The sequence below is a fragment of the Canis lupus genome, chromosome 35, assembly GCF_003254725.2.
Source record: "Canis lupus dingo isolate Sandy chromosome 35, ASM325472v2, whole genome shotgun sequence".
NCBI classification, from domain to species: domain Eukaryota; kingdom Metazoa; phylum Chordata; class Mammalia; order Carnivora; family Canidae; genus Canis; species Canis lupus.
The window spans coordinates 1,051,431-1,078,007 of record NC_064277.1 but is presented as its reverse complement, the minus strand read 5'-3'; the positions used below and the strand labels follow the sequence as shown (position 1 = coordinate 1,078,007).

Here is a 26,577-nt window from a genome sequence, read left to right as displayed (position 1 = left end):
AGAGTGTTTTCTTGGTTTCCGCTTGCACAGCTGTTTAAGCGTTTGTGCACACTGCCAGCAGGGATTTATTCTGTGTTGCACTCCCTCTCTCAGGAGAACACTGGGTGCTGATTCTTAGTCCTAGTCCTGTGAGCATTTATTGAGCACATGCTGGCTTCATCTCAGGGATGTGAAGAGAGTACTTCTGCATTATTCCTACGAGTTCACAGTGTAATGGAAATCACGGCTAAGCAGGTGATTAGGTGTGAAAACTGTTTGCTGCTGGTGATCCTGGGGTACACCTGGAGCCTGCACAAGGTGCACCTCATTGAAAAGTGCAGTGAAAGGCTCTCAGGAGAGTCTTGGGGCCCTGAAAGAGGAGTCGGAGGTATCCAGGCGAGCAGAAGTTGGCACATGGCAGCAAGTGCACGCGGGTGTCCAAGACGGGACAAGCCTCATGAGGAAGGAGGCCCGACTCGGGCAGGAGACGGTCTGCAGCCCGGGGGCCCGGGTCCAGTGTGCCAACGGGCAGGTGGGATACGGGAGTCTGCTCAGGATAAACCTTCCGTGTCGTGCGAGGATTTGTCTTTATCCTGAAGATCGTTGGTGAGACATTGCAGGATTTTAACTAAAGTGACATTGCGAGCTTTCTAGAGAACGTCCGCCGCCTGCACGGAGGGTGGGTGTAGAGAGCTAGACTGGAGGCCAGGGGCATGGGACCCAGGTACGCGGCGGTCATGTAGAAACAAGCGCTGGGGACTTAATGGGGAGATGGGAAAGGCAGGTGGGGCTTTTGCCGTGGGAAGCGGGACGACAGAAGACGTCTGGCCTCGGGCAGAGGTGGAAGGAGCAGGTTTGGGTCACGAGGAGAAGAGTAAAAGGTAAAAGTTCTGTTCGACTTCACTCGTTGAGTTGGAGATTCCCGAGCGTGGTACCCAGGAGCCTCTTTCTGCCTCACTATATCCGGGTGTGTCACGTTGAGCCTGTTGAATGACCTTTCTGTGTTTCAGTTGCTTGCACTATTGCATGGACAGTAAGAAGGGACATAAGCAAGTCTAAGTGAATTAGGAATTAATACATGTTCTTAGAATAACTAAGAAGAATTTAGAGGCCTTAGCAGGCTTTAGAACAGCACCGAATGTGGAGTAAGCCCTCCGTTCCGTGTAGAGGTCTGCTGCGTCTTTATGCCACTCACCAGAGCTTCCCAGACTCTGTAGGTTACAAGGGATCCAGAGAGGCTGAAATGTTATTTCTTCCTCCACGGCATCTTCCTTCTTTTCATTCTTCTTCCTCAGCCCTTGCCAAGGGCAGGTAAACCGAGAGCCTAAGAGTTGATTGTGCAGCCTGTACTGTCCTTCCTGCCAGAACCTGAGCAGAGCAGCTGCCTGCTTAGATTCAGGATCTTGTTCTGCGCTCCAAGTCCCCCAAAGCTGACATGCTCCTGCTTATTGCCCTCCTTAACCCAAAGGGAAATCCTCAGGGTTCCTCTTAGGGACTAAATTGGTCCCGTAGGATGATGCTGGAATGTCACAAGAGATGCTCTCATGGGATCCCCTTAAAACAGCCAAGGCTGATTGGATTATATTCGGGATGGCCAAGAATAAGGGACTTCTTCATGAGGAGTATTTGTTAAAAAACTGTTGTGCGTTTAGGGAAAGTATATATAAAGATTAGTCTTTATTAAAAAATACATTATTATTGACCCATGCCATTTATTACCTCCCCATGACTTATTTTAAAACTGGAAGTTTGTGCTCCTTTACCCCCGTCGCCCATTTTGCCCCAGCCTCCCCTCTGGCAACCACCAATCCATTCTCTGTATTGGTGAGTCTGGGTTTTGTTTTGTTCTGTTTTGTTCTTCAGATTTCGCATATCAGGGAAGTCGTATGGAATTTGTCTTTCTCTGACTTCTCTCATCTGGCTTAATACCCTCAAGATCTATCCTGTTGCAAACGGTGGGATTTCATTCTTCTTTATGGCTGAGTAGTAGTGTGTGTGCGTGTGTGTGTGTGTGCGTGTGTGTGTGTGTCCACGCACGTGCAGGCACACACCATATCTTCTTTCAGGATTACTCGTAGGCTGACACCATAAGGTGTGTATGATTTTGGAGTCAGCAACGCAGAGACGGTAGTTGAATGTAACAGGATTGAATGGTTTGATCCAAATCCTATGTGTAAGGTTGAGAGAAGAAAGACGAGGACTTAAGCCGCTAAGGAACATCAAGCCAAGTTTGTAAAAAAGAAATTGACTTAGTCATAGGCTGGTCAATGTCTGACCATTGGCATTCCAGAAAAGAAAAGAAAAACTAACCTTAATATTAGCATTTGCAAGGTGTAAATTTTCCCATCACGACTGATTCCAAGCTATCAATTTGAGATCACGGACTAGAATTTGAGGAAATGGGAACAGTAGGCTCCTGGGAGCAGGATGGAGCTCCTCTGCCATCCCAGGACCCCAGTTGTCTGTACTTTGGTGCTGCCGAGGTGCAGCGTCCAGCGGGGCTCTCGGAACAGGCGTCAGTCCATGGTCATGACACTCACTCGTGCAGTACTGTGCGACAGACGGTAGTGTCCCTGCGCATTTTCCGCAATCCGTTGGGAGAAACCGAGGCACGTAGGGTCGGTCGTTAGGTCTCTCTGAGCTCCTGGCTTTGCTGCGAATTTAAGTGTTCATGTCAAAGGCACTTGAAGCGACTGGGTCCTTTCATGTTTCCTGCTCTCGTCCAGCTTCCCTTTTCCTAGCAGAGCCGGTTGTGTGGTGTGTGCGCTGTGCGGCCTCCTTCCGTGAGCTTCACCCTCGAGCTTACGTCAAGCGGAGGGCAGAGGTGAAGAGTCGCTTCTGGCATCTGTGGTCTCAGGGGTCGGTGCCGTGGAAGGGACCAGTAAGATGACCTCGAAGTAAGGGAAGGCACAGTGCCTCCTTCACAGCAGCGTCCTTGAAATGATGAGGTAGCATTAGACTTCCGTGTCTGGTCCTTCTAGATGACCGGGGATCCTGGTATGATTACATTTTTTTGTTTTTATTGTTAAGGATATAAGATCAGTAGGGGGATAGGAGCGGGCCTGGCTGGTGTGCAGTTGGCAGTCACTTCTCTTCCCATCCTTTTCCGGCTCTGTTGAGATCCGACTGACCTGCAGCAGCCGGGAGTGTAGGGTGTGTGTTCTGTTGATTGGCTCTGCCCGGCCCTGCACGACGGTCACCACCGTCACATCCGCTGGCGCCCCCGGCCCAGCTCGGAATTCTGGTCTTCGTGGGGAGGATCCTGGAGGTTCCTATGGGCAGTGTTCAGGGGTACGAGGGATACGTAGCCCGTCTCACAGTGCCCTGCGCTGGGGCATCACATGGAGGGAAGCGCCGTGGCTCCTGTTGGCCCTGCGGCCCTGCAGCCTGTGGCCCTGCCCCCGTGGCCCTGCGGCCCTGTGGCCCTGCAGCCTGTGGCCCTGCAGCCTGTGGCTCCGGGTGCACACGGGGTGCGGGGGGTTGGGGGGGAATGGCCCCCAGGCCTGGGCCACAGGCTGCCTGACGCTCCGCCGGTGTGTGCCCGCGACGCCGCGACGGGAGCTGCAGCTCGTGAGCTGCTGGCGGCCCTTCCCTGCTCGCACAGATCCTACTTCCCCTGCTCTCCTTTATTTGGTCACCGATATAACCATCTAGTTATCAGAGTCGGAAACCCCCAAGATTTCACGGGGAGTGCAGGCAATCCATAAGGCAGGAGCAGTTTACGGATAGAAGTAATTTATGAATCAAAATGATTTCATGGCATATTTCTCAGTGTGCATATATTGAAATTCTGCATACATCTCTATAAAGGTAGATTATAATTTCATAGTTGATAATGTCTGCCTATAAATTTTTTCTCTATAACATACTTATTTAGTAACTAGTGAATTTTCTACTTTTACTTATTTTCATACTTTTTAGAGGAATTAAAGTTATTAGTTGGTATTTCTTTCTTACCTTTAAAATACAGTGAGCACATTCTAATTTTGAACACTTACACTTTTGTCCCAAATTCTTTCATTGTGAAAAAAAAAATGTGCTTGGGAATTTAGCATCCACGGCCCATGTATAAGTAATCGACCTTTTAAAAATATTTAGCGGCATTTCCGTATGTTTTCATTTATGAAGCCTGAAATCATGAAGTTTATGTTTTTAAATGATAAACACTTAATTTTCTTGGAAGAAAAATGTTTTACCCCTAATCCGATTACAAGTTTTCATTTAGACACCATTTGTGCTCTGGTGGGAAAACGGGAACATATTTTTTCTCATCTTCTAGAAATGTAGTCTCCTGCGTTGAGACCATGTGGTGAAAACAGCTATCTTGACAAAGGTTTCTATTAGGCCTTTAAAATTTCAACAGAATTTAAACATCATCTAGATAAAACAATTACGTTACAAAGACAACTTTTAGCAGGATCCGGCCACCCACAGTGTGGACTGGAGAATATGGCATGCAAGCCACCCAGCGAGACCGAGGTGGTTTTTTCATCTTTGCTTAAAGTATAGTCAGTAGACCAGATAATGTAGAGACTTTATGAGCAGCCACCAAACAGCCAAAAACAGTTGTCCTTTTTCTCCCCTTTCCTTGTGGCTTAATTAAAAATAATTCACAAGTCGACACAGTGAGTCTCGCTCTAGATAAAGCACCTCTTTCATTTATAGTGCTTTGTGCTGTTTGAAGCCTTCTAGGCAGAAAAAAAAGATCCCATATGTAAAGTATCCAGTTTGTGTATGAATTGAATTCGGTGGTTTAAGAAGTAAATGTCGATTACCTATCGATAGGCTAAAGTTTGTCCTTTAAGTTGCTCGTGCAATTGCTCGTGCCTGCTGCCTAAGCAGGTCATTTTTTCAAGAAATAGGATCGGTTCCACAGCTCCTTTCGAGCAGCTCTCCTGCCTCTCTCTCAGTCTGTGTCTCACGAATAAATAAATAAACCTCAAAAAAAAAATGAGTATTTTCTTCCTGTTTCAGTACCGTGTAACACAGACACAGACCCGAGAGCGTTGAGCGTGTGGCGTCCAGCCGAGGCCTGAGCAAGTGCGACCATCTCGGGCCGTAACCGCCGTGGAACGTGGCAGGGGCCTCCGTAGACGTGGGCTCCTGGGCCTGGCAACGACGGCTGTTTTCAGGGGGATGCGGTTCCCTGCGGGGGAAGGGACCCGCAGGCAAAGTGGAAACGGGTCAGCCAAGCACCGAGAGGGGACGCAGCCCACGTCCGAGCGCGCGTGCTGAGCGCGGACGTGGGCCAGGGCAGCGCCCGTGGTGCCCTGCGTGAGCCGCCCTTGCTTTGTCCTCAACAGGAGCGAGTAACACCGCGGACACGTTATTCCAAGAGGTGCTGGGTCGAAAGGACAAGGCGGATTCCACTAGAAACGCGCTCAACGTGCTCCAGAGATTCAAATTCCTCTTCAACCTCCCCCTGAACATTGAGAGGAACATTCAGAAGGTAGATGCGTGCTCCTGTGCCCGTGCCACGCTGTCCTGACCGTACAGACCTGCTAAGTCTCAGAATTTGAGGGCTCTTTAAGGCTTAAAGACATTTAATTGAAATTCCGTTTTTTTTTTTTTCTTTTTCTTTTTGGAATCTCAACCAGATGTGTTCATGATATTTTACTGACATTCTCCAAAATGTTTTATTTTAAAGGGTGATTACGATGTGGTCATTAATGATTATGAAAAGGCCAAGTCGCTCTTTGGGAAGACGGAGGTGCAAGTTTTCAAGAAATGTAAGGTTTATTACTTTTTGATCTCCTGCTTTCCTTGTATAGGAAGAACGTGGTACACATTCCGCAAAGTCACGTGCATTTTAGTTTTTGTTTACTCTTTTGAAAAAGCGAGACGATTACCTCAAAAATAACATGGCTTTTCTTACCAAGATGTAGTGAAAAGGAAAGACCACGGCTATGGGATAGATGAGTCATGACATTCTTTGCTGCTTGTTAACCATGTTGCCACTAAAAAATCCTTTCTACTGGAAAGAATTAATTACAGATATTTTATAGAGATGGGAACCTACAATTTTAATTTTCTCTCTTTAGAAAAGCCATTGTTAAGGGCACCTGGTGGCTCAGTGAGTTACGGGTCTGCCGTTGGCTCAGGTCATGATCCGGGGTCCTGGGATCGAGCCCCATGTTGGGCTCCCCACGCGGCGGGGCACCTGCTTCTCCCTCTGCCCCCGTTCATGCTCTCTCTCTCTCTCTCTCAAAGAAATAAATAAAATCTTTTTTTAAAAAAGCCACTTTCAATGAATTCTAACCTTATTTTAAAGTGAGCTAAACTTTTGAAATGATCTCTAGTGCAGGAGTTACAGAAAATATGAAAAGCCTGGAATGTCCTGTGGTAATGCCTCATATCAACTAGGAGAAATATCACGGGGCTTTAATCAATTAGTAAATGAAATCCATAAGGACTCAGAAAGCTTAATTCCATTTTTTTTATTGTGATAAATGTACATGCAGTGAAATGCACAGACCTTGCATCTTCCAGGCCAGCGAGCCTGACAAATATGCGCACCTACGTTACCCACACCCTGGGCAGGAGGTTTCCGTCAGTGCGGGAAGCTCCCTTGTGCCCCCTCTTAGTCAAACCCTGTCCCCCAAGGCAGTCACTGTTCTACTTGCCATAATTTGATTATTAAGTTTCCTTTCCGTAAATCTTATATGTTCTTTCCTTTTTAAATAGACTACGCTGAAGTAGAAACACGGATTGAAGCTTTAAGAGAATTACTTCTGGCTAAATTGCTTGAGACGCCATCGACTTTACACGACCAAAAACGTTACATAAGGTAAACCACCACCTGCAAGCACCTTGATAAGTCATCTGTTTCTGTGTAGCGCTGGGTATGTCATGTAACCCCGGAAGCTAACTTGGGGGAGTTAGCACGCTGATGAGACGTGAGGGGGGAGACAAATAGCAGAAATTCACAGGTACCGCCTAGGGCACACCAGAGCTGTTTTGTCTGCCGGTAAATTTAGGAGTCGTCAGGGCAGGGAGACTGCGTGTCGGGGCAAGGGAAGCGGCCTCCCTGCAGGCGTTTCCCCCTGTTGCTCCGTGACGGCCTTCGCAGCCTCGTGGGACGCGTGGTGCTGCACCGAGTGGGCCCCCGCAGGCCACCAGGCAGGGCTCCCCGTGTGTTAGACGTACGGCACTGTCGTTCTTCGTGCCGTCGGGTGGGCCCCGGCTCAGTGGTGGACAAAATTGTGAAAGGTTTTTGTTTTTTTTTTGTTTTTTTTTTTTTATTTTTTAAAATTTTTATTTATTTATGATAGTCACACAGAGAGAGAGAGAGAGAGAGACAGAGACATAGGCAGAGGGAGAAGCAGGCTCCATGCACCGGGAGCCCGACGTGGGATTCGATCCTGAGTCTGGAGGATCGCGCCCTGGGCCAAAGGCAGGCGCTAAACCGCTGCGCCACCCAGGGATCCCTGTGAAAGGTTTTTGTATCGAATAGAAAAAATAAAAAAATAAATTAAAAAAAATTGCACTACCGTGAAAAGTGGTGGACACTGCAGGGCATGACGAGAAGGCCTCAGAAGGAAGCGGTGCGCATGGTGTCAACCAGCTGTCCCTTTGGGCGGCTTACTTGCGTTCTCAGTGTCTTCCTCTGGGAAACGACTTGATGACACAATCCGCGTCTCAGGGCAGTTGGAAAGACCATCAGGAATACATTTAAGGGTTTAGGATAGCAACTGGCACATAAGCAGTCAACAACTTCTATGTATGTGATGTTCATACCAGGATTTGGAGGCGGCACATGCGTTACAAGCCTTTTATATCTATGATTGAAGAATATTAACATTACTTTCTGCTGGCGTATTCTGAATGTGGCCTTTGTCCTCAGAATAAGCTGTTATTTTCCAAACTTAATGCCCCCTCCTTAATCGGTGAAGTTCATGGAATATCCAGTACTTATAAAATAATAGACCGACGGCAGATGTTTATGCATTTGGCTGTTGTCACCATATGACCACTGAGATAATTTGCAGGTGTGAGAGAGGGTCGGCCCCAGGCTGCGTGTTTGCAGGGGAGGGGACGGGGTCCACACGCAGCCCTGTGTTCTTGGTGCCTGAGAACAGGAGCAGCATGAGCCGTTGTTCTTGCCAACACATTTGTGTGACCAAAGGGGAAAGGGACAGGAGACGTTGGAAGGGGAGGCGAGAGCCCGGACTCTGCCGCGACCTGGAGCACGTAGGACGCTCGGGCAGCGTGTTACATGAGCGGCGTATGGCATTTCTAGTCCTCGCCGTTGCCTTGCAGGGCATTTGTCCGAGGCCCGTTACAAAGGCGGGGAAACCGCCGCAGACGTCCTTCTTGCTCGGTGCACACAGCTCAGAATAGGACTCCTGTTCGTCTGCTTTCAAAGCCCGTCTCTGCTTTTCTCTCAGCTGTCTCCACAGGAAAGAATGTATTTGGGGGATTTTTTCTGTCTTCCAGCATCGTGAAAATTTAAAGCTAGAAGTAAACCACATGTTAGTTATCCATCTGCTTTTTTTTGCTTTTTTTTTTTTTAACATATAAAGAAACAATTCCAAGGAGGTTAATCCTCTTGTCCAGGGTTGCACAGCTGGTTAGTGTCTTATTATCTGTATCCGACTACGCTACTTAATTGTGCTTTGTATTTATTTACCTGTTTATACTTATGCTTTTAAATTTGCCAGTAGTAATATGTTCATGCTTATAGAATGTATCATTTATTTATTTAGTGAATCACTACTTTGTAGTCCTTACGACTAAGATGTCAAAAAATATTTTTTTAAATGGCCTATTGAGGTGCTTTTTTCCCATTTTATCATTTTAAAGGGAAAAGACAAGAATGTCAACAAGAATATCAAGTCGTTGACTTATTTGTAATCATGATTTTATTTTTGATGGTTTGAGAAGACACCGAGCAATTAATTGTTATCCTTTTTAAATTAAGCTTTTAGTTATTAATAAATAAGAAAAACAACATCACAACCAGGTCAGATGTCTGTTGGACTTGGGAATCTATGGCCATAGGTACTCTGAGCATCAAGCGGAGAAGGAGACTTGATGCTTTATCATCAGCAAAGTACATCTTTAGTAAGTTCTCTTACATAATTGAAGTTACGCGTGGTGCGACGGAAGATCAAATCACTACTGTATCGTTTCACTCTGGTTTGCTGTCTTGTCCAATTAAAAACTTCTATTTTTACTCTCCTTATTGTAGCTTCAGTGAGAAGCAAAGTTATATGTTTTCGGTACGAATGTGAGCCTATCACTGGTAATTGTTAAAAACCGTGTCAGAAAACGGCTAAAAAGATCAGTGCTTAAAGTTTAAAATATCGAGCCTGTGCTCATCGTAATCATAATTAGCATTTTTTTACACTTCCCCTCTATAAAAGCTGTCAAGTGTTCTTTGAGGTACGGTTTTAGAAGCAGCAGCAGTAACGCGCACCACGTTTTAAACAAAGATCTTTGAACTGCAGCTGCGGTGGGCCGGTGGGCCGGTGGGCCGGACAGCCAGGGGGCCGAGGCAGGAGCCGCTCCGGCCAGATCCACCTGTAACTTGATTCCCCGGAAGCTTGGCTGCTGAAGCTTAGCCTCCTAGGGCCGACTGGAAGGCTTACCCACGATGGCAACGGCTGATTAACATATTTGGTCTCCTATATGTGTTATATATTCTGTTCTTAAAATAAAATAAGCCAGAGGAAAGAAAATATTAGGAAGAGAATCACAAGGAAGAGAAAACACACCGACAGCAGAGCGCTGGAGGAGCTCTGCGCACAAGTGGAGCAGCCGTTCAGGCCTGCGTGTTCAGCCCTTGCACTTCCTTACGCTGCACACTAAAGGAAAAGACGACGTTTATCGGATTAAGTCACTTAACCAAGGAAACGCCTACCATAGGCCGTACTTTTGCATCGCGATGCTGCAGAGTCTTGCAAGATAACACACTTGTCTTTCTTTAAGGAGCTCTCTTAATGTGCTTCCCTTTAACAAGATGACATCAGGGCTTACAGTTGAATCTTGCCAGGGCCTAGTCACCACGCTAAAGAAACCGGATTTTAAGAGTGGTTAAGCAGAAGAGTTTGATTTCTCGAGCTGCACTGAGCTCTTAAAATGGACCATTTCTGTTCCTACTCAGTAGCTTAAGAATTTAAAAGGAAGCAGCCTCCCTGGAAGAATGTTCCTGTGCTTTACTACCAACATCTGAGGAGAAAGTACTGCAGAAGTCCTCGGGGCAGAACAGGCCTGTGAAAGGAGACGCCAAGACAAATCTCCAGCACGAAGGGGTGCAGTCACTTGTTTTCTGGAAAGACGACGCCGTGTACTGCGCGGCAGTCGTATTCTAGGTGAAAAAAGCCTCGTATTGGGTGGCGGTATCGATGCCAGGCTAACTATGTTGTTAGGTTGTAGTTGTCGTCCCAGGGTCCTGTTAAGTGATTCATCCTGTTCTCAGCACAGCCACAGCCTGTGTGCTGCCTGCAGCAGTCAGGGAAGGGTAGAGGGCCAGCTGCTGGGCCGACCTCCAGGCAGCCCTGTACCAGGTGAGCCCCCACTGTTTAAGGGCCCTCCCTTTTTTTTTTTTTCCTTTTAAGATTTATTTTTTTATCCACGAGAGACACAGAGAGAGGCAGAGACCCGGGCAGAGGGAGAAGCAGCTCCCTGCAGGGACCCCGATGCGGGACTCGATCCCGGAACCCCAGGGTCACGCCCCGAGCCTAAGGCAGATGCTCCACCGCTGAGCCCCCTGGGCGTCCCTGAGGGGCCCTTTTGTAGGATGATGAAATGCCCAGCTCTGCCCAGAGCCCAGGCTGTCTGCATTAGCTTGTAAAGGTCAGGGTAGAGAGTTCCTAAGTGTGACGTCAGAGGTCTCAACGTTTCATTTATTGCTGACTTATTATAAAATGTTTCTCATCTAATTAGCTGCTCATTGAGATGCCTGTGAGTAAGGAAATACCTAGTAGTCCTGGAGGAACGTGGGAGAGAAGCATCTGGTGCATCCCTCAGTGATTAGAATGTGGCTACAGGTCTCAGCTTGTAACCGTTACTTAACATTTATTATTGGACAAGAATGCTTAACCCCAAGACAACAGACAGCTTATGGTTTAAGAGTAATTTCAAGACAATAAATTCAGCTTTTGGAGTTGATTTAATTGGATTTAAGTTATTGCAGGAGTAGGGCCCCCCCCCCGCCCCCCGCCATCTCTGGGGTGTTTTGCAAGGGTCCAGGTACCTGTAGTGAACTGCAGTTGGGAAGCAGGTGATCCTCCGTGTGACATGTAGTCGGAAGGTCCGCCGTAGCCTAGGGCTGCACCTGCTGCCTCCATCGTCCCGTCCCTTCGCCTCATCACACAGCATTTCAACGTCTCCTGTCCTCACAGGAACAGGGGATGAAGACAGGACAGTAAGTGAGAAAGAAACCACATTCCCCTGACCTCAACTGCCATATATTATACATTACATCTGGTTTTTTTATTGGTTTTGTTGTTCATCTCTCCTGCGCCTAATTGTACATCAGACGTCACCGTAGGCATGTGTGTACGGGACCAACCAGCCACGTAGGGCTCCGTGCTGCCGGGGTCTGGGCGCCCGCTGGAGGTCTTGGACCACCTCCCCCATGCATGACGGGGAACACCCAATGTTTATGTGTCTCCCGAGGGCTGAGGCCCAGATCTTGAATGATATTTGTCAGAAATTGTTCAACTGAAATGTATTTCAATTCTTAATCCGAGTTTGGATATTTTAAGCACAAAGAAGACTTTGCATATTTGAAGAACTATTTAAAACCTAAAAGAAATGCTCACCTGTACTGTATTTTCTAGAGAGAGATTTTTCCCAGGAAGAGTTGAGAGCTAAGTGCTTACCCTGGGAGATCACACAGGTCACGAAGGTCGTGTCCCGCTGCTTGGTGGCCGCCCTTGGGCCAGCGGGGAGACAAAACTAGTGAGACCCAGAAGGTCACCGGGTGTCCTCTGCTGGCTCCCACTGCTGTTTGTAATGACGGAGAACCACTCCGAGCTGAATGTACATACAGAGACTAGTTCTCACTGAGTGTTTAGGATCATCGCAACTTGTCTTTGTCTTCTTGGTGGTCTTTTTTAAAACGGCCTTATTAAAAAAAAGGGGGGGGGGTTTATTTGTTAATTGCATGAAAATAAACTTGAATATATTTCAGTTCAAATTAAATGTTGAGGACCAGTGTTCACAAGTGCTTTATTAATTGATGAAATTCTAGATTTTCTTAAAAAAAAAAAGCGATTACTTAAAAATACGCTAGCTTTCCTTTGGTCCTTAATCATGGCTGCACAGAGGAAGCCCACGTGGTCAGCCTTTGCTTTGCTTTTCCAGGTACCTGTCTGACCTTCATGCGCCAGGAGACCCTGCTTGGCAGTGTATCGGGGCCCAGCACAGGTGGATCCTTCAGCTCATGCACAGCTGCAAGGAGGGATACGTACAGGATCTGAAAGGTAAGGCCGCGTCTCTTCCAGGGCATCGCGCTTCTCCTTACTGTCCACTTAAGGACAATAGTGGAAATGCTTAATGATTAATTTTCGTGACATCTCTACTTGTTTTTTGTCTGTTTTGTTTTGTTTTTGTTTTTCCTGCTGGTTAGCATTTCAGCTGAGTGAATAAAAGGGAAGGGAGAGAACTCTCCTGATAGACCTGTTTTATGGTCGACACAGATTTCACTTAAGAAATAGTCAAACTTGGGGGCTCCTGGGTGCCTGGGCCGGTTAAGCGCCTGCCTTCGGCTCAGGTCGCGATCCCCGGGTCCTGTGGTCACTCACATCTCACTCACATCGGGGCCCGCGCTCAGCGGGGCGTCTGCTTCTCCCTCCTGCTCCCCCACGCCCTCTCTCTCTCTTTCTGTCATTCACTCTCTCTCTCAAATACATAAATAAATAACATCTTTAAAAAAAGGGAAATAGTTAAACTTCGATGGGAAGTAACACGGTGTAGAAACATTAGTCTTCTATAAACGGTAGCGGTCTACTCCTGTTCACCAAATACGAGTCAGACCCCTGCAGGCGCCAGGCGTCGCGCCAAGTGCAGACGGACAGTGGTGCAGCCGCAGCTCATTCGCGAGGAGCTAGACAAATGAGAAGCAGCCTGCTGGGATGACTCCAGTCTGAAAAAAGGAAGGACTTCTGCAAAGGCTCAGAAATAAGCTTAAAGGAAGAAGGCACAGCTGCATTCACACGCGGGTTTATCGACCTTTACTTGTGTGATTTTGTCATCTCACAGATACTGGGTGTATGCAGCGCCCACTGCCATGGCGGTGCCAAGGGCGCAGCGGTCCCTATGCCACGTGGCCTGGCCTACGGGCGCCTTATAAAATAGCTGGGCGGGAGCAGGTGCGCAGGCAAAGTGCAGTGGACAAGGAGGCTACGGTGGTGCTTCCTGAGCCTGGACGTTCCTGCTGCCAGGGTAGCACTAGGAGCCGCGTCAGATGCAGGGTTCTGGGGTCACAGAAGTGACACTCCACCTGCAGGCAGTCGCTGTCTGAAGACAGAAGGGTGTGTGTCAGCCAGTTAAATAGAGGAAAGAGGCCAAGACCCTTCCAGGAAGAGAAAGTAGAATGTGCACAGGGCCGCAGGGAAGAGGCGGCCCCTGAACTCGCTGTGTCTGACGTCGTGCCCAGAGTGGCAAGAGTGGAGGCTTTGGGCACCGGGCGCCAGGTCTTGCATGGACCGCGTAGCCGCTTGAAGGGCTTTGGACTTGATGCAGAGGACCCTGGGCTGCGATTAAGGGTCTGAAGACCCTTAAGATGGGTAAAGACCCATCGAGACTTAATTTTTAAAAGACAGCTCTGGCTTCCATGGAGTGAGGATGAGAGGGAGCAGGGGTGGATCAGAGGAGCTGGTTTGCAGGCTGCCGGGCTGCTTCACACGAGGGTGGTGGATGTGGAGCAGAGACAGATTCCAGAGCTGTTCAGAAACTGGAATTGATAGGACTTGATTGAGGAATAGGGAGGAACAAGTGGTCATGGGTGACCCCCAGATCCCTGACCCCAGCAACTAGTTGGGATGATGGCCCCGTTGAGTTGGGGAACACAGGGCAGAAAATCATTTTTTTCCTTTGGCTTGGACAGTCTCGATTTGGACTTGTCTGACCTGCAAGGGATGATTCCCAAACGTATCTTGAATTTGAAGAGCAAGAGATTTGGGTGTGATCTGTGTATAGATGGTCCCGAGACTTGATGCATTCACCCGAGAAGGTGGAGCAAAGGAGAAACCTTAGGACAGAATCGTGGGGGGCAGTACCTACGGGGCCAGTAGGAGGAAGTGGGGGGTGCAGTGTCACAAAGCCAGAGGAGACCCGTGATCAGCAGGCATTTTAAGGTGAATAAGATGATGTCCTTTAGATTTAGTGCTGAGGCGACTGTTGGTGACCTCGGGAGGTGCAGTTTCAGCAGCGTGAGGTGCCAGATGCGTACGCAGCATTAGGCCTGGGGATGCTTCCAGGACGAGGCTTCCAGAAGCAAGTGCAGTCACGTAAGGACAGTCCTGGAACAGAAGGCAGCAAATGGAGAGCTTACGATTACTTATTGATAACAGGGTTTCGTCATGAATTAGTTGGCTTGATTTTGAGTACTTTCCAGCCATGATTTTGTTCTTTTCTCTTCTTGATATTGAGGAAAATCCAAATATCTTTTTTATTAACGGCACATCAAACTTCCTGTTAATGTCGTTAATTACTTAGTAGGCGTCGCAGGTGAAAATGACCTCAAGGATACGCACAGGCTGGTCTTTAGGGATGTTTAGAGGGCCGTACGGATCTGTGTACGTTCAGAATCCCCCGGGTATTTTTAAAGACCGTCAATTCCTGGCCTCCACTTCATTCCTACTGATTATTTTAGAATCTCTGGGTCCAGGCCTCAGCATTTGTTGAAGCTCGCAGGTGAATCAGGCAGGGTCTGGGTCCCTAATCCGGGCACCACGTGCCGTGCTAGGGACTGGTGAGCAGGACAGACGTGCTGTGTGGTCTGGTGGGAAAAGACTCACGTGGCGATGATTGTGAAAGGTTCGTGGAGCAGGGCGTATAGAAATCTACTCAAGGCCGTTCAGGGGAGGTCCAAGGAAGTTTTATAGAGGAGACAGTATTTCCATTGAGCCTACATGGTGAATATCCGTTATCTAGATGAAGAGGCGCGGCGTAGCCCGGATGCCTAGAAGGTGCTCATAAACGTCACCTGCTCCCCGCTTCACTAAGCAGGGTCATGGGCACAGCAGTGCCAGTCTCCAGGTTAAAGGAGGCTGCGTGGTCTAACAAACGGTTTTCCTACTTATGCCAAGAAGACACAATGTGACTCTGTAATTTGGTCATGAAAATATTTGAATATTTGGAATGTGTGTAATTTATGAAGATAACATAGAGACTATTTGAAATTGGAAAACTAGGGATCCCTGGGTGGCTCAGCGGGTGAGCATCTGCCTCGGGCTCAGGGCGTGACCCCAGGGTCCCGGGATCGAGACCCATGTAAGCTCCCTGCAGGGAGCCTGCTTCTCCCTCTGCCTGTGTCTCTGCCTCTCTGTGTCTCTCATGAATAAATAGATAAAATCTTAAAAAAAAAAAAAAAAGAAGAAAAGAAAAGAAATTGCAGCAGTACCATGAAATTTCGTGTGTCTTATTGTCGCAGCCATACCTGAAATACCTGATGGCCACTATTCATTGCCTACGGCCTGAATCTTTCTTGACGGTAAATGGGCACACGCGTTCTACCTCATGGATTGCTTCCCCGCCGTCTTGATGTTATGTCCTGCTATCTGTATTCATCCAGAACTATTTCAAATCAGATGTCTGGAAAAAACATGATGAAACCTAACGTTTAAATGGAGCCCTCCCTTTTCAATTCACTGACCACACACTTGCTGCAGAACTTGCTCATCACTTAGGAAATAACGAAAAGAATGTATATTTGTTAGGGATGATTGAGCTCGACTTAAAGTTATTTTCTTCAGTTGGTCTTTCTGATTAGGAAGTAAAAAAAAAAAAATAACAGTTTACAGCTCTTTGAATTTACTCCACAGATTTCATACACCACATAATGTAAGTTTCCTAAATATATTAGTTACACATTCACAAGTTACATTTTGATTTTTGGTTGACATCCAGGAGAACATGCCTACCGGCTGTTTTTTATTGTCAGCAAATACTACTAATACGAACAGCATAGATAATCCTAACATAGAAAAGCCTTTTAACTGGAAAATTGGTGTGTTCTCTGAGCTCATATCAGAATGAGCTTTTATGATTTTATTTTGGAAAATAAAAAATAAATATGGTGAACTAACCTGTGTGTCTCACCTATTTTCTTTTTTTTTTTTTTAAAGATTTTATTTATTTATTTATGGAAGACACACAGAGAGGCAGAGACACAGGCAGAGGGAGAAGCAGGCTCCATGTAGGGAGCCCGATGCGGGACTCAATTCCAGGACCCTGGGATCATGCCCTGAGCCGAAGGCAGTGCTAAACTGCTGAGCCCCGCCCCCCCCAGGCTGCCCCGTATCCCACTTTCAACAGTTATCAATTCACAGCCCATCTGACTCTATTTGTACCCTTACCTGCTTCTTACCTTCCCTCACCTTGAGTTATTTTTGAAGCGGGTCACATTATTGCATTCATAATTATTTCAGTATGTAATTTCCAGAGATAAAAAAAAATGCTTTTTATAAACTGTAACCAGAACACCATTATCATTACCTGAAAGTCATCAACAATTTCTTAATCCCAAAGATTCAGTTAGTTCTCAAGATTCAGGAGCCCTTTAATATGCCCGGGAATCTTCCCAAGTACATCGATACCGTGACTTTTTAACTTGGACTCAGTACAAAGGCAAATGGCATGCGAGGTGACATGAGTCTAGACTGAACGTGTATTTCCTAGGATGGAAGAACTGGCCCCCGGTACATTGCACTCGGTCCCTCTTCTGGTCGTTCTCACCGATGCCTGTGTATGTCATTGACGCGTTCGCTCGTTGATCCGCGCCTGTGACATTACACAGGTAACGTGACCGCACGTACCGCAGGTGTATGTATGCGTGGACGTATTTATATAGAATATTTGTCTTGATTAGGAGTTTCCTGGGAATAAGCCGGTCGTTCAAGGTGGACGCTGCGTTGATGTTTGAGAGTCTCCATACACTCTTAGTGTAAGGGCGTACGGAGGAGGCCTCCTAAATATCGTTTGGGCTTTTTATTGGATGTTTTCGTATAATGATGTTATTTTAGAAATGGAAAAACACCCTGGGGTATTGTGCAGTTCAGTCGATGACGTTAGATCTGTTGCGCATCTCAGAGAGTGACCTCCAGCTTCCACTTGTCCTGGACAGGGGCGGGGTGGGGAGCAGGTCCCTCCCCGCTCCCGCGGGCCGCGCTCCTCTACCAAGGAGGCCGGGGAGGCCGGGGAGGCCGGCGGCAGGTTCTCCGCGTGCAGGTGTGGGAGCAGGTGCGACAAGACGCGGGATTTATGAAGACGACGAACAGGATGAGGCAGTGCCTCAGTTCCACCTGGTGCTTCACTGCGAACTTTCAGTTTTTATTCCGGTATTCTCAGGATCCTTTTTTCTTTCTTTCTTTCTTTTTTTTTTTTTTTTTTTTAAGGATTTTATCTATTTATTCATGAGAGACACAGAGAGAGAGAAAGGCAGAGACCCAGGCAGAGGGAGAAGCAGGCTCCCTGCAGGGAGGCCGATGCGGGACTGGATCATGCCCTGGGCCAAAGGCAGGCGCCAAACTGCTGAGCCCCCCAGGGATCCCCCTAGGATCCTTTTTTCTAGAGGAAACCTCCTTGCATTCTAAATCTAAAGACTGAATTGTCAAGTCCCTCTATTAGAATATCTGTACTTGGACTTTTAAGGCTGGTTGTAGTTGTTTGAGCAGACCCCCAGGCCGCAGAACAATGGTTAAGCACCGAGACAGTCCTGTGAAATAAAATACAATTTTAAATAGTTAGGCGATAAGTATTTCAGACAGGAAAAGGTTTCTTGATGTCTTCTTAAGTAAAGTTGGTTGGTCTTTATGCATGAATTTAAGAAATCTAATTAACATACAAGTGTATTTTTGAAGTCCTAAAGTCTTTACACAGCTGTTTGAGAAGAAAAAAAATGTTAATTGTATTTAGTCTTGTGGTCTTCAGAGAAAATCTCATAAGCAAAGATGATGATAGATTTTCAGAGACAGCAATCCTACATTAAAAAAACCACCTTTTTTCCAAGAAAGATTCTTTTGTATATAAATTATTTCTTGGCACAGCTAGGTCATTAGGTCATAAGGTTGATATTCTTAGGAACACTGCATTAGATCTTTTTTCTGTTTGTTTTTTTTTTAGAGAATTGGGATGCTTTCCTTGACAATACACTTTTTTTTTTTTTAAAGATTTTATGTATTTATTCCTGAGAGACACAGAGAGAGACAGAGACCTAGGCAGAGGGAGAAGCAGGCTCCATGCAGGGAGCCTGACGTGGGACTTGATCCCGGGTCTCCAGGATCACGCCCTGGGCCGAAGGCAGACGCTCAACCGCTGAGCCCCCCAGGGATCCCCTAGATCTTTCTTCGGATCCCGGTTTTTCTAGTAATAACATGCGCTGGACCCAGTAGACGGTGCCTTCCAGAGGATAAGTTCTGGAGCACAGAACTCCTGTTGTTACCATCGTACCTTAAGGAACACTTTGACGTCCATCCCCAAATACTCCTCACTACTCTTCCGTGACCTGCCTCTATAGCCCAGACGTGGTCTTTTGGTTTTTCTAAGAGGAGACAAAGATGGGGGGGGGGCGGGGACCGGAAAAGGATTAGCAATCAAAACCCTCATCGGAGCTGAACACCAAGGGAAGGCTTGGCCCGTTTCTCCTTCCTTCCCGGCCTGAGCTGGCTAACGGTTTTGTTGCCTCCCTGTGTCCACCGCAGCCCTCTGACCTGAAAACTTGTATTACCGCCTTGTAAGAAGTGTCAATCCTCTCTTAAAATTCCTATGAAATAGGTCCAAAATTAGACTCAGTTTTCAGGTTTCCTGTCAGGAAAGGCCTTTGCTGAGCCCCCTACGGACAGTCTCAAACAGGATGTTTAAAGGTAGGCTTCAAAGGTGTTTTTGTTGTTGTTGTTTTGAAAATGAGTCTGGCTCTTAAAATACATGCCGGCTGGTGTCTAATAACTCAGGGGAAAAGGCGTCAGCCTGTTCCTGGAGCAATTACTGCCTTCTTGGAGACGTGTCCTTAATTAGGACTTCCCGAATGGACATTTGGAAAAAGGGCACAATAGGAGCAATGGCTTAAGAAAGCAATAGGCTCCTTAAAATATTCACACCACAGAAGAAAATACGCTTACGTGTGGCTCAGGTGCCCTTTGTAAACTTAAGGGATGGTGTGTCGCACCGGAAAGGCTTATTCTGAATCATCACAGTGTGGATCTACTACGGAAGAGAAAATGTTAAGAATAGAGGTGCTGTGCTAGATAGCTACTCTTTAAATTTTTCCAGACACTGAGCAGATTATTAATTACTTGCGGAAATAAAAATATTTGTTTATCTGATGATCTTAAGCTATAAAAGCCTATATTTTCAACTCAAGCTTATATATTTTATAGGTCATGTTCAATTTTCTGAACTTACATAGTGTAACTAAACTATTTTTCATGATATTTAAAAAATATAGCCTGACCTTTGTGTACATTAATATGTGTGTGTATACACTTTTAATTAGTAGAGTTAATAAATATAATTCTGGTACTTTTATAATGTAGGGTTAAGTAAACTTCCTGTACCCTAGATTAAATTGCAGTCTCAAAAAACAGTAATAAAAAAAACTCCTAAAAAATAAATAAATAAATTGCAGTCTCTGTAGGAAACCAGCAGCAGATTCATCAAATTTTCTATGGAACTACAAAAATATTTCCATGGTCAAAAAGACAGTAAAAATGTGTTGTTATACCTATATTAAATTTTTTAATAAGATCATAATTTTTCTTTTAAAGTTACAATGTTAGGTTGTACATAAGGACGGTCCTTTTATGAAATGTGTTTTCCGGAGATTTAAAAAACCGTTTCTCTTCTGAATGTTGATAATAACAGTATGAATCCAGGTTAGTAGAAGTTTATTTACAAAGAAACCCAGGAAAGGCATCCCTGCAGCCGCTTCAGATAGGAAATAGTGCTTGGATGCCCACCTGCTCTTCCTAAGACACAGCCCCAGCTTTATCTGCTCCCTTGTTTTTTTTTTTTTGTTTTTTTTTTTTTTTGTGTTGTTGTTGTTGTTGTGACTATTTTTTAGATTGGCTTTAGAAGGCAAAAATGCTTCTAATGGGATTTTATTCACTTGCTTTGAGATTTATAAGCTTTAAGGAGGTATGGAAAACAGAAGTGGAAGTGCTGGCGTCGGACTGCTGGAGAAAACCTCTCTGCAGCACAGTGGCGTCCGTGCACCTCTCCGCTTTGTCCTCTTTTCAGAAAGAGAAGAAACCCAGGTGATGTTCAGAACGCCATGAATTGGATTTAAAGCGCATTCCATCAGAAATCATCACTGTTGTTTGTGAATAGTATTCACAACTTGTGAATTCATACAAGCAGTGTTAATTACCTGAGTGTGGATCAACAGGTTTTTATATAATGATTTTGTTTTTGATCTAATTTGAAAAGACAATTGTAACTGCCAAATTAAAATTAAGACTAGTAATGAATACTCCTAATTTAAGTAATGTTTTAAAGTTAGTGGCCTGGGATGCCCGGGGGGCTCAGCGGTGGAGCGTCTACCTCCAGCCCAGGGCGTGACCCCGGGGTCCCGGGATCGAGTCCCGCGTCGGGTCCCCTGCATGGAGCCTGCTTCTCCCTGTGTGTCTCTGCCTCTCTGTGTGTCTCATGAATAAATAAAATCTTTAAAAAAATAAAATCAAGTCAGTGACCTAGGACCTCTAAGCACCATAGCATTCATTTGTAAAATAACAGCCATTGAACATCATAGGAAAGAATTGATGAAGATCCTGTTTCTGCTATTTTGTACTAGATTCAATTCACCTTACAATGAATGAGTGGCTTATCTTTGTTAAACCAGGCCAAAGAGGCTTATTTGAAAAGGACTTTTCCCCCCAGTTTCTTTATCCCAGCAGCTGGTGGTTTTCCACTGCCTTGGCTTACTGTCCATCTGGAAGGAGGCTTCCTGCAGCTGGGAGCCGTTTCATGTCTCATCCACGTCCCCTGCCCTGAAGAGAGAAAACATGTTTGATGATGCTTGTCAAGCACGCATTGAACGCTAGCGTTAACTGGTAGTTGTAAAATACGCACTACAAACATTTTAATTCTGTATTCTATCCTTGTGTAATAATTCTGTTGCTCATCTATTCTAAGCATGTTTTCTCTATTTAGATCTATATATAATCACAAAAGAATAGGGTGCTCTAGTAAAAGCATAAATAGTTTTGATACTTGCCTCCCCAACTTATTACAAATACCTGGTTCTTGCCTACGTGGCCGGTGCTGGCTACTAAATACTGCTCGTGGCTCACACCTGTGGTCTTGCTTTTAAAGCCCATTTCCTCTTTTTTTTTTTTTTAATATTTTATTTATTTATTCATGAGAGACAGAGAGAGAGGCAGAGACCCAGGCAGAGGGAGAAGCAGGCTCCATGCAGGGAGCCCGACGTGGGACTCGATCCCTGGACCCCGGGGTCACGCCCTGGGCTAAAGGTGGCGCTAAACCGCTGGGCCACCCAGGGATCCCCCATTTCCTCTTTTACCTACTGTTCTGAATGCTGTTAAAATGCACCAGAATTCCTGCTTGGAAACTGCTTGGGACAATCGTGACACCCTCACAAGTGGAGTGAGGTCAACGGGAGTACATTGAATATGTCTCCCTTTGCTTAATTCGGATTAAATGATTCTCTTTAAATGGAGGAGGTGCCCCGGTAGGAACTTTTAAGTATAGAGAGAAGAAGAAGATCAAAAAGAACGCTTTTATCTGTTGACACAGGTCTAATTTGTGGGGAGTTTTTAATTCTGTCCCAGTGGCCCCGGCTCCGGGCTGAGGTTTTGCGTGTGCCCGTGAGACAGGGTCCCCAGGCCACCTGTGCTGTGCGGAGCAGGGGGGTGGGGTGGGGGGGTGGGCAGGGGGACTGGGGCAGCTGGGGGTGGCCAGGGGGGCAGGGGGTGGCCGAGAGTGGCCAGAGGGGGCGGGGGGCCAGGCGGTGGCTGGGGGGGCCAGGGTGGTGGGGAAGTGTGTTCAGCGGCATGCTAGGAGCCCGCTTGCTGCAGGAGGCCCGAAGATGGGCAAAGGCGGTGCCTTCGTGGGCCTGGCCCCCCAGCCTGCCCCCCCCAGCCTGGCCCCCCAGCTGCAGGCCAGCTGCCTCTGCCCTTGGGCCGGGCTTGCTGAGCAGACTCACTGCCATTTGCATTGAAAGTCGGGGACACTGGCCCAGCTTGAGTCAGGAAGTTCTGGAGGGTTCGGGAGGGTTTTGGGCGACACCTGACAAGGTTTCCTGGAAGTGGTTCGGAGTGCGAGGTGGAACGAGCATTTTCTGTAGATTTCTGACTTCATTATCGGTCGGAAAAAATCAGCAAGTCTTTCAACTTGTTAAGAGCAAATTGTGAAAGATTGATAGTTTATTTTCTTTTAGAGGACGTCTGATTATCTCTACACTGCAGCTGCTTTTTACTCTTTTAAAACTAGGATTGTTTCATTATTGTTCTGTAGCAGGCAGCTTCAGCAACTTTTGAGAATAAATTTCCTCTTTTCTCCAAATTAAAACAAATTTTCTGTTATAGTGTTCCAGAAATGGTTTTTCTCTCCTGTTTGTTAACGATCTGTTCAGTTTCTCGTGCGTCCTCATAATTAGAAGAAGAGCTCCTTTTGCGAACGGGGGTAGCCGGTTACAGAAGCTTTAACTGGGGAAACAAAAGACGGATTCTGAATTTGTCAGTAATTAAGAGGCTTAGTCATTATTATTATTATCATTATTTTAGAATTTTAAATGTTTGGAGGTTTGTTGTTTTTTGTCCCCAAGATTCTTCTTCAGGCATCTGTACGTAGGCTGTGCATCCTTTCCTCCGCTACATTGGTAAAACCGTAACCTGAACACTGGTTTGCGGGATGTACAAGACTTGGCTGCACCCTCTTACCCAAGGTTTTGTTTGTATCGTTTTTCCTGCAAGCAGCACCTGGCATTGTTAGGGCTAGAAGTTCTGTGGCGCCGGTTCTCCTGCTACGGGGGATGTGCCTACGTGGAATTTTGGCTCCAAGGTCATCTTTCCCCTGCAGTTATTCCCCACACATCTTTGTTTATCACCCAACAATTTTGATCTCATAAGCATTTACTCAATTGAGTGTATTTATTGCTCACCCTGCTTTAGTGTCTTCCAAACAGGGCCATCGTAGTAAGTACCATGAAATTCTGACGGGGTTTTTTTGTTGTCTTTTTTGTTGTCTTTATTGTTTTCTCGATATGATTTCTACTTTAGGCTTACTTTGCACATTTCTCTCTAGAGGCAGACTTTTATTTTTTCTGAAGTCGTTATATTCTTTATTTTTCATTATTTTAAAATTTTATTTAAATTCAGTTTCCCAGCATATAGCATAACACCCAGCGCTCATCTCGTCGTGTGTAGAGGGAGACTTTTTATACGTTTAGATAACACCACTCACTCATCAGTGTCCTAATTGTAGGAATAGTGAGCACAGTAAACATATTTCCCATTTTGTTTGCAGTGGTGATTTAAAGTTTCAGATTCAGGCTTCATACCTTAAAATCACTATTTTACACCCAAAGAAGACTTTAAAAATCCTATCGTGTCAAGCTCTGATTTTTACAGATCATGAAGTATTGGCCTGTGACAATTGCTTAGGCGAGCTGCGGAACCCCATTCCGGTTGTGTAACCAGGAGAATCTTGGGTTAATCCCTGCCCCAGTTTCAAATACAGCAAACAGTTTGTTGGTATTAGCACAAATGAAGCCAGGAAGTTACGACCTTTCACCAAGGCTGTAGTCTTATTTAATAAAAGGCTTTTACAAACTTCTCATCTTGGGGCTCCCGGGTGGCTCAGCCGGTTAAGCGTCTGCCTTCTGCTCAGGTCATGGTCCCAGAGGCCTGGGACGGAGCCCCGTGTTGGGATCCCTGCTCCGTGGGGAGCCTGCTTCCCTCCCTCTGCTCGTCCCCCTCACTTATGCGTGCTCTCTCTCTCTCTCTCTCTCAAATAAGTAAAAAAAACTTTAAAAAATTTTTTTCATCTAGAAAAAATTGTAGGAACAGTTCATTTCTAGATAAAATTCACTATCAGGGAAATAAATGACCTCTCATAAGCTAATGCAGGATTGAGAAAGACAAAGTCAAACACAATTTCATAAAAAAAACTTGTTTCTGTCACCTGCAAAATGTCCCATTAGAGGTAAAATTGTAATGAAAAAACTAAAGTTGTTTGTATACAGTTAATACCGTTCTCAACCGGATATCAAAGGGCAGATAATTCAGGTTGTCAGGGAAAACGCACAAGTAGCATCAATTGTAGTTGCACATGAGTTAGGGTGTCATAATAGGAAACCTCCTGATTATTCTCATTTAATAACCGTATGTTTCATATAAAGTATATATGTCTCAAGCACATCAAAAGATGTTATCATACTGTGAAGTAAGGCAATCAAGAGAAAATATGCTGATCTCTTGTAAGATATTTTAAAGCCTTTTGTTGATTTGATGTTACAGAAATTGTTTTTTCTCATCTGTTTTTTTAGAGTAATGCGTATTTATCACCAAAACCACTTCGTATTTGTAATGATTTTATAGGGTAGGAATGCCACGTCATGTAATTTAAGTTTAAAAGGAGGGTACAAGTCCTCAAGTTTGCTTTTTTGTTTTGTTTTGTTTTGTTTTGAACACTTGATAGTAAATAGTCCCTGACAACTGAGATTTTAAAAAAATAATAAATAAAAAATAAAATAAAATGTTTTAATTTTCTTTTTCAGAGGATGATCTTCCTAATTCCCTGTAAAATAACCTATCCTAAGACCTTATTATTTTTAAAACAACAACAACAAAAAACCATAGATGTCAGAGAAGGAAGCTGGGTTCTGAGTTTAATGTCAAGTCTGCAGGGCTCAAGCCTGTGTGTGGTGCTGAAGCGCTCCCTCCTGGTCACTCTGCAAAAATGCGCCTTGCAGATGTGTCCCAGATGCCACTTAGTCCCGAGGGTGTAGGTATTGTTGTCTGAGCTCCCGGGGAATTCAACCCTGACAATTAAGGAATTAGTTCATGTTAAATTTTCTTTTCCTGATGTTATGGAAAATGATGATATGATTCTAAAAGAAGAAAAGCATATTCTTAATACAATTTCTGTTATTAAAGAAGAAGATAATCCTTTAACAGTTTCAAAATTCAAGATTTACTTAAACTATATAAGTGACTTAAACTACTTATATTAAAATTGTAAACATATCAGTTATGGGGAAAATCTTTTTCCGAGGATCTACTTGAACAATGGTAACTATATATATATATACACACACACACACACACATTTTTTTTTTTTAAGATTCTGTTTATTAGAGAGAGAGAGCATACATGTGCTCACATTTCCTGCTGAGCAGGAGGCAGACATAGGGCTCAATCTCAGGATCCTGGGATCGTGACCTGAGCTGAAGGCAGATGTTACCTGACTGAGCCACCCAGGTGCCTCCCGCCCCCATAATCATATTTTTTTAAATAGAAATACTATATAATGTATATTCAGGAAAGTAGGAAGTGCTTTCCTTCTTAATAAAAAATGTATGGTTTTGTGGCATCTGGATGAGCCTCTAACACTTGGTTTCATGAGATCAGCCCTGCCCTGGGCTCCATGCTCAGCGGGGAATCTGCTGAAGAGTCTCTCCCTTTGCCCCTCCTCCCACTCATGCTCACGTGCACGCGCTCTCTCTCTCTCTCTCAAATAGATAAATCTTTAAGAAAATGTATAGTTCTGAAACCATCATGAGTAACACGTGGCCTTTTTTTGAAGTAGGCACCACACCCAATGTGGGGCTTGAACTCGTGACCCTGGGATCAAGAGTCTGGTGCTCTACCCGCTGAGCCCTCCAGGGGCCCCACCCATATTTTAAGCATTCTTTTCTTATACCTTCCTATATAAAATGTTATATGTATTACAATTTTTGTGTAAATATTTATTCTGATGCTAAGTTTGGGCTCCTTTATATTTCCTTTTAAAGTATGTCAGGAAATTGATATTTTCATATTAATTTCTTGAATTCTACAGCTAATAGCAGTGGCAACTACATACACTGCAAAGGGAAATGTCATCAATTATTAAAAGCTTCCACACACAACTTCTTTAATATACAAAAACTCAATTATAAAAATACTATCTCTTCATTGTTTGTGTTTTCTTACTCTCTATCACATCTCATGTTGTTTTAACAAACAAGTTGTTTGTTGCTTTAAAATATGGGACTTTTACAAGTCGTATCTTCGACACAGGGCTTCCCGAGTAGAAGTGCACGCGAGTGAAGCATTTAGCACAACAGCTGAAACGTAGTATGTCTTCGGTAAAACTCTATTAGTGTTTTAGTTTATTTAGTGTTTTAGTAAGACACTAAAAAATCTTTTCGAATGATTCTATTTCTACAGACCTTACCTTAGGAGCACTTGTGAGAACACAAGGAGATAG

General features: G+C 45.2%; 1 protein-coding gene across 8 annotated transcripts in view; it reads left to right on the top strand.

Moving 5' to 3' along the window:
- The window catches only part of EXOC2 (exocyst complex component 2), a 225,168-nt gene that overhangs the window by 88,604 nt on the left and 109,987 nt on the right, over positions 1 to 26,577 (top strand). For all 8 annotated transcript variants that reach the window (XM_049105967.1, XM_049105966.1, XM_049105968.1 and 5 more), the window contains 4 exons: positions 5,283 to 5,428; positions 5,627 to 5,708; positions 6,664 to 6,766; positions 12,292 to 12,410. In XM_049105967.1, coding sequence (XP_048961924.1) covers positions 5,283 to 5,428; positions 5,627 to 5,708; positions 6,664 to 6,766; positions 12,292 to 12,410 — 450 coding nt within the window. The remainder of the gene's footprint in view (positions 1 to 5,282; positions 5,429 to 5,626; positions 5,709 to 6,663; positions 6,767 to 12,291; positions 12,411 to 26,577) is intronic.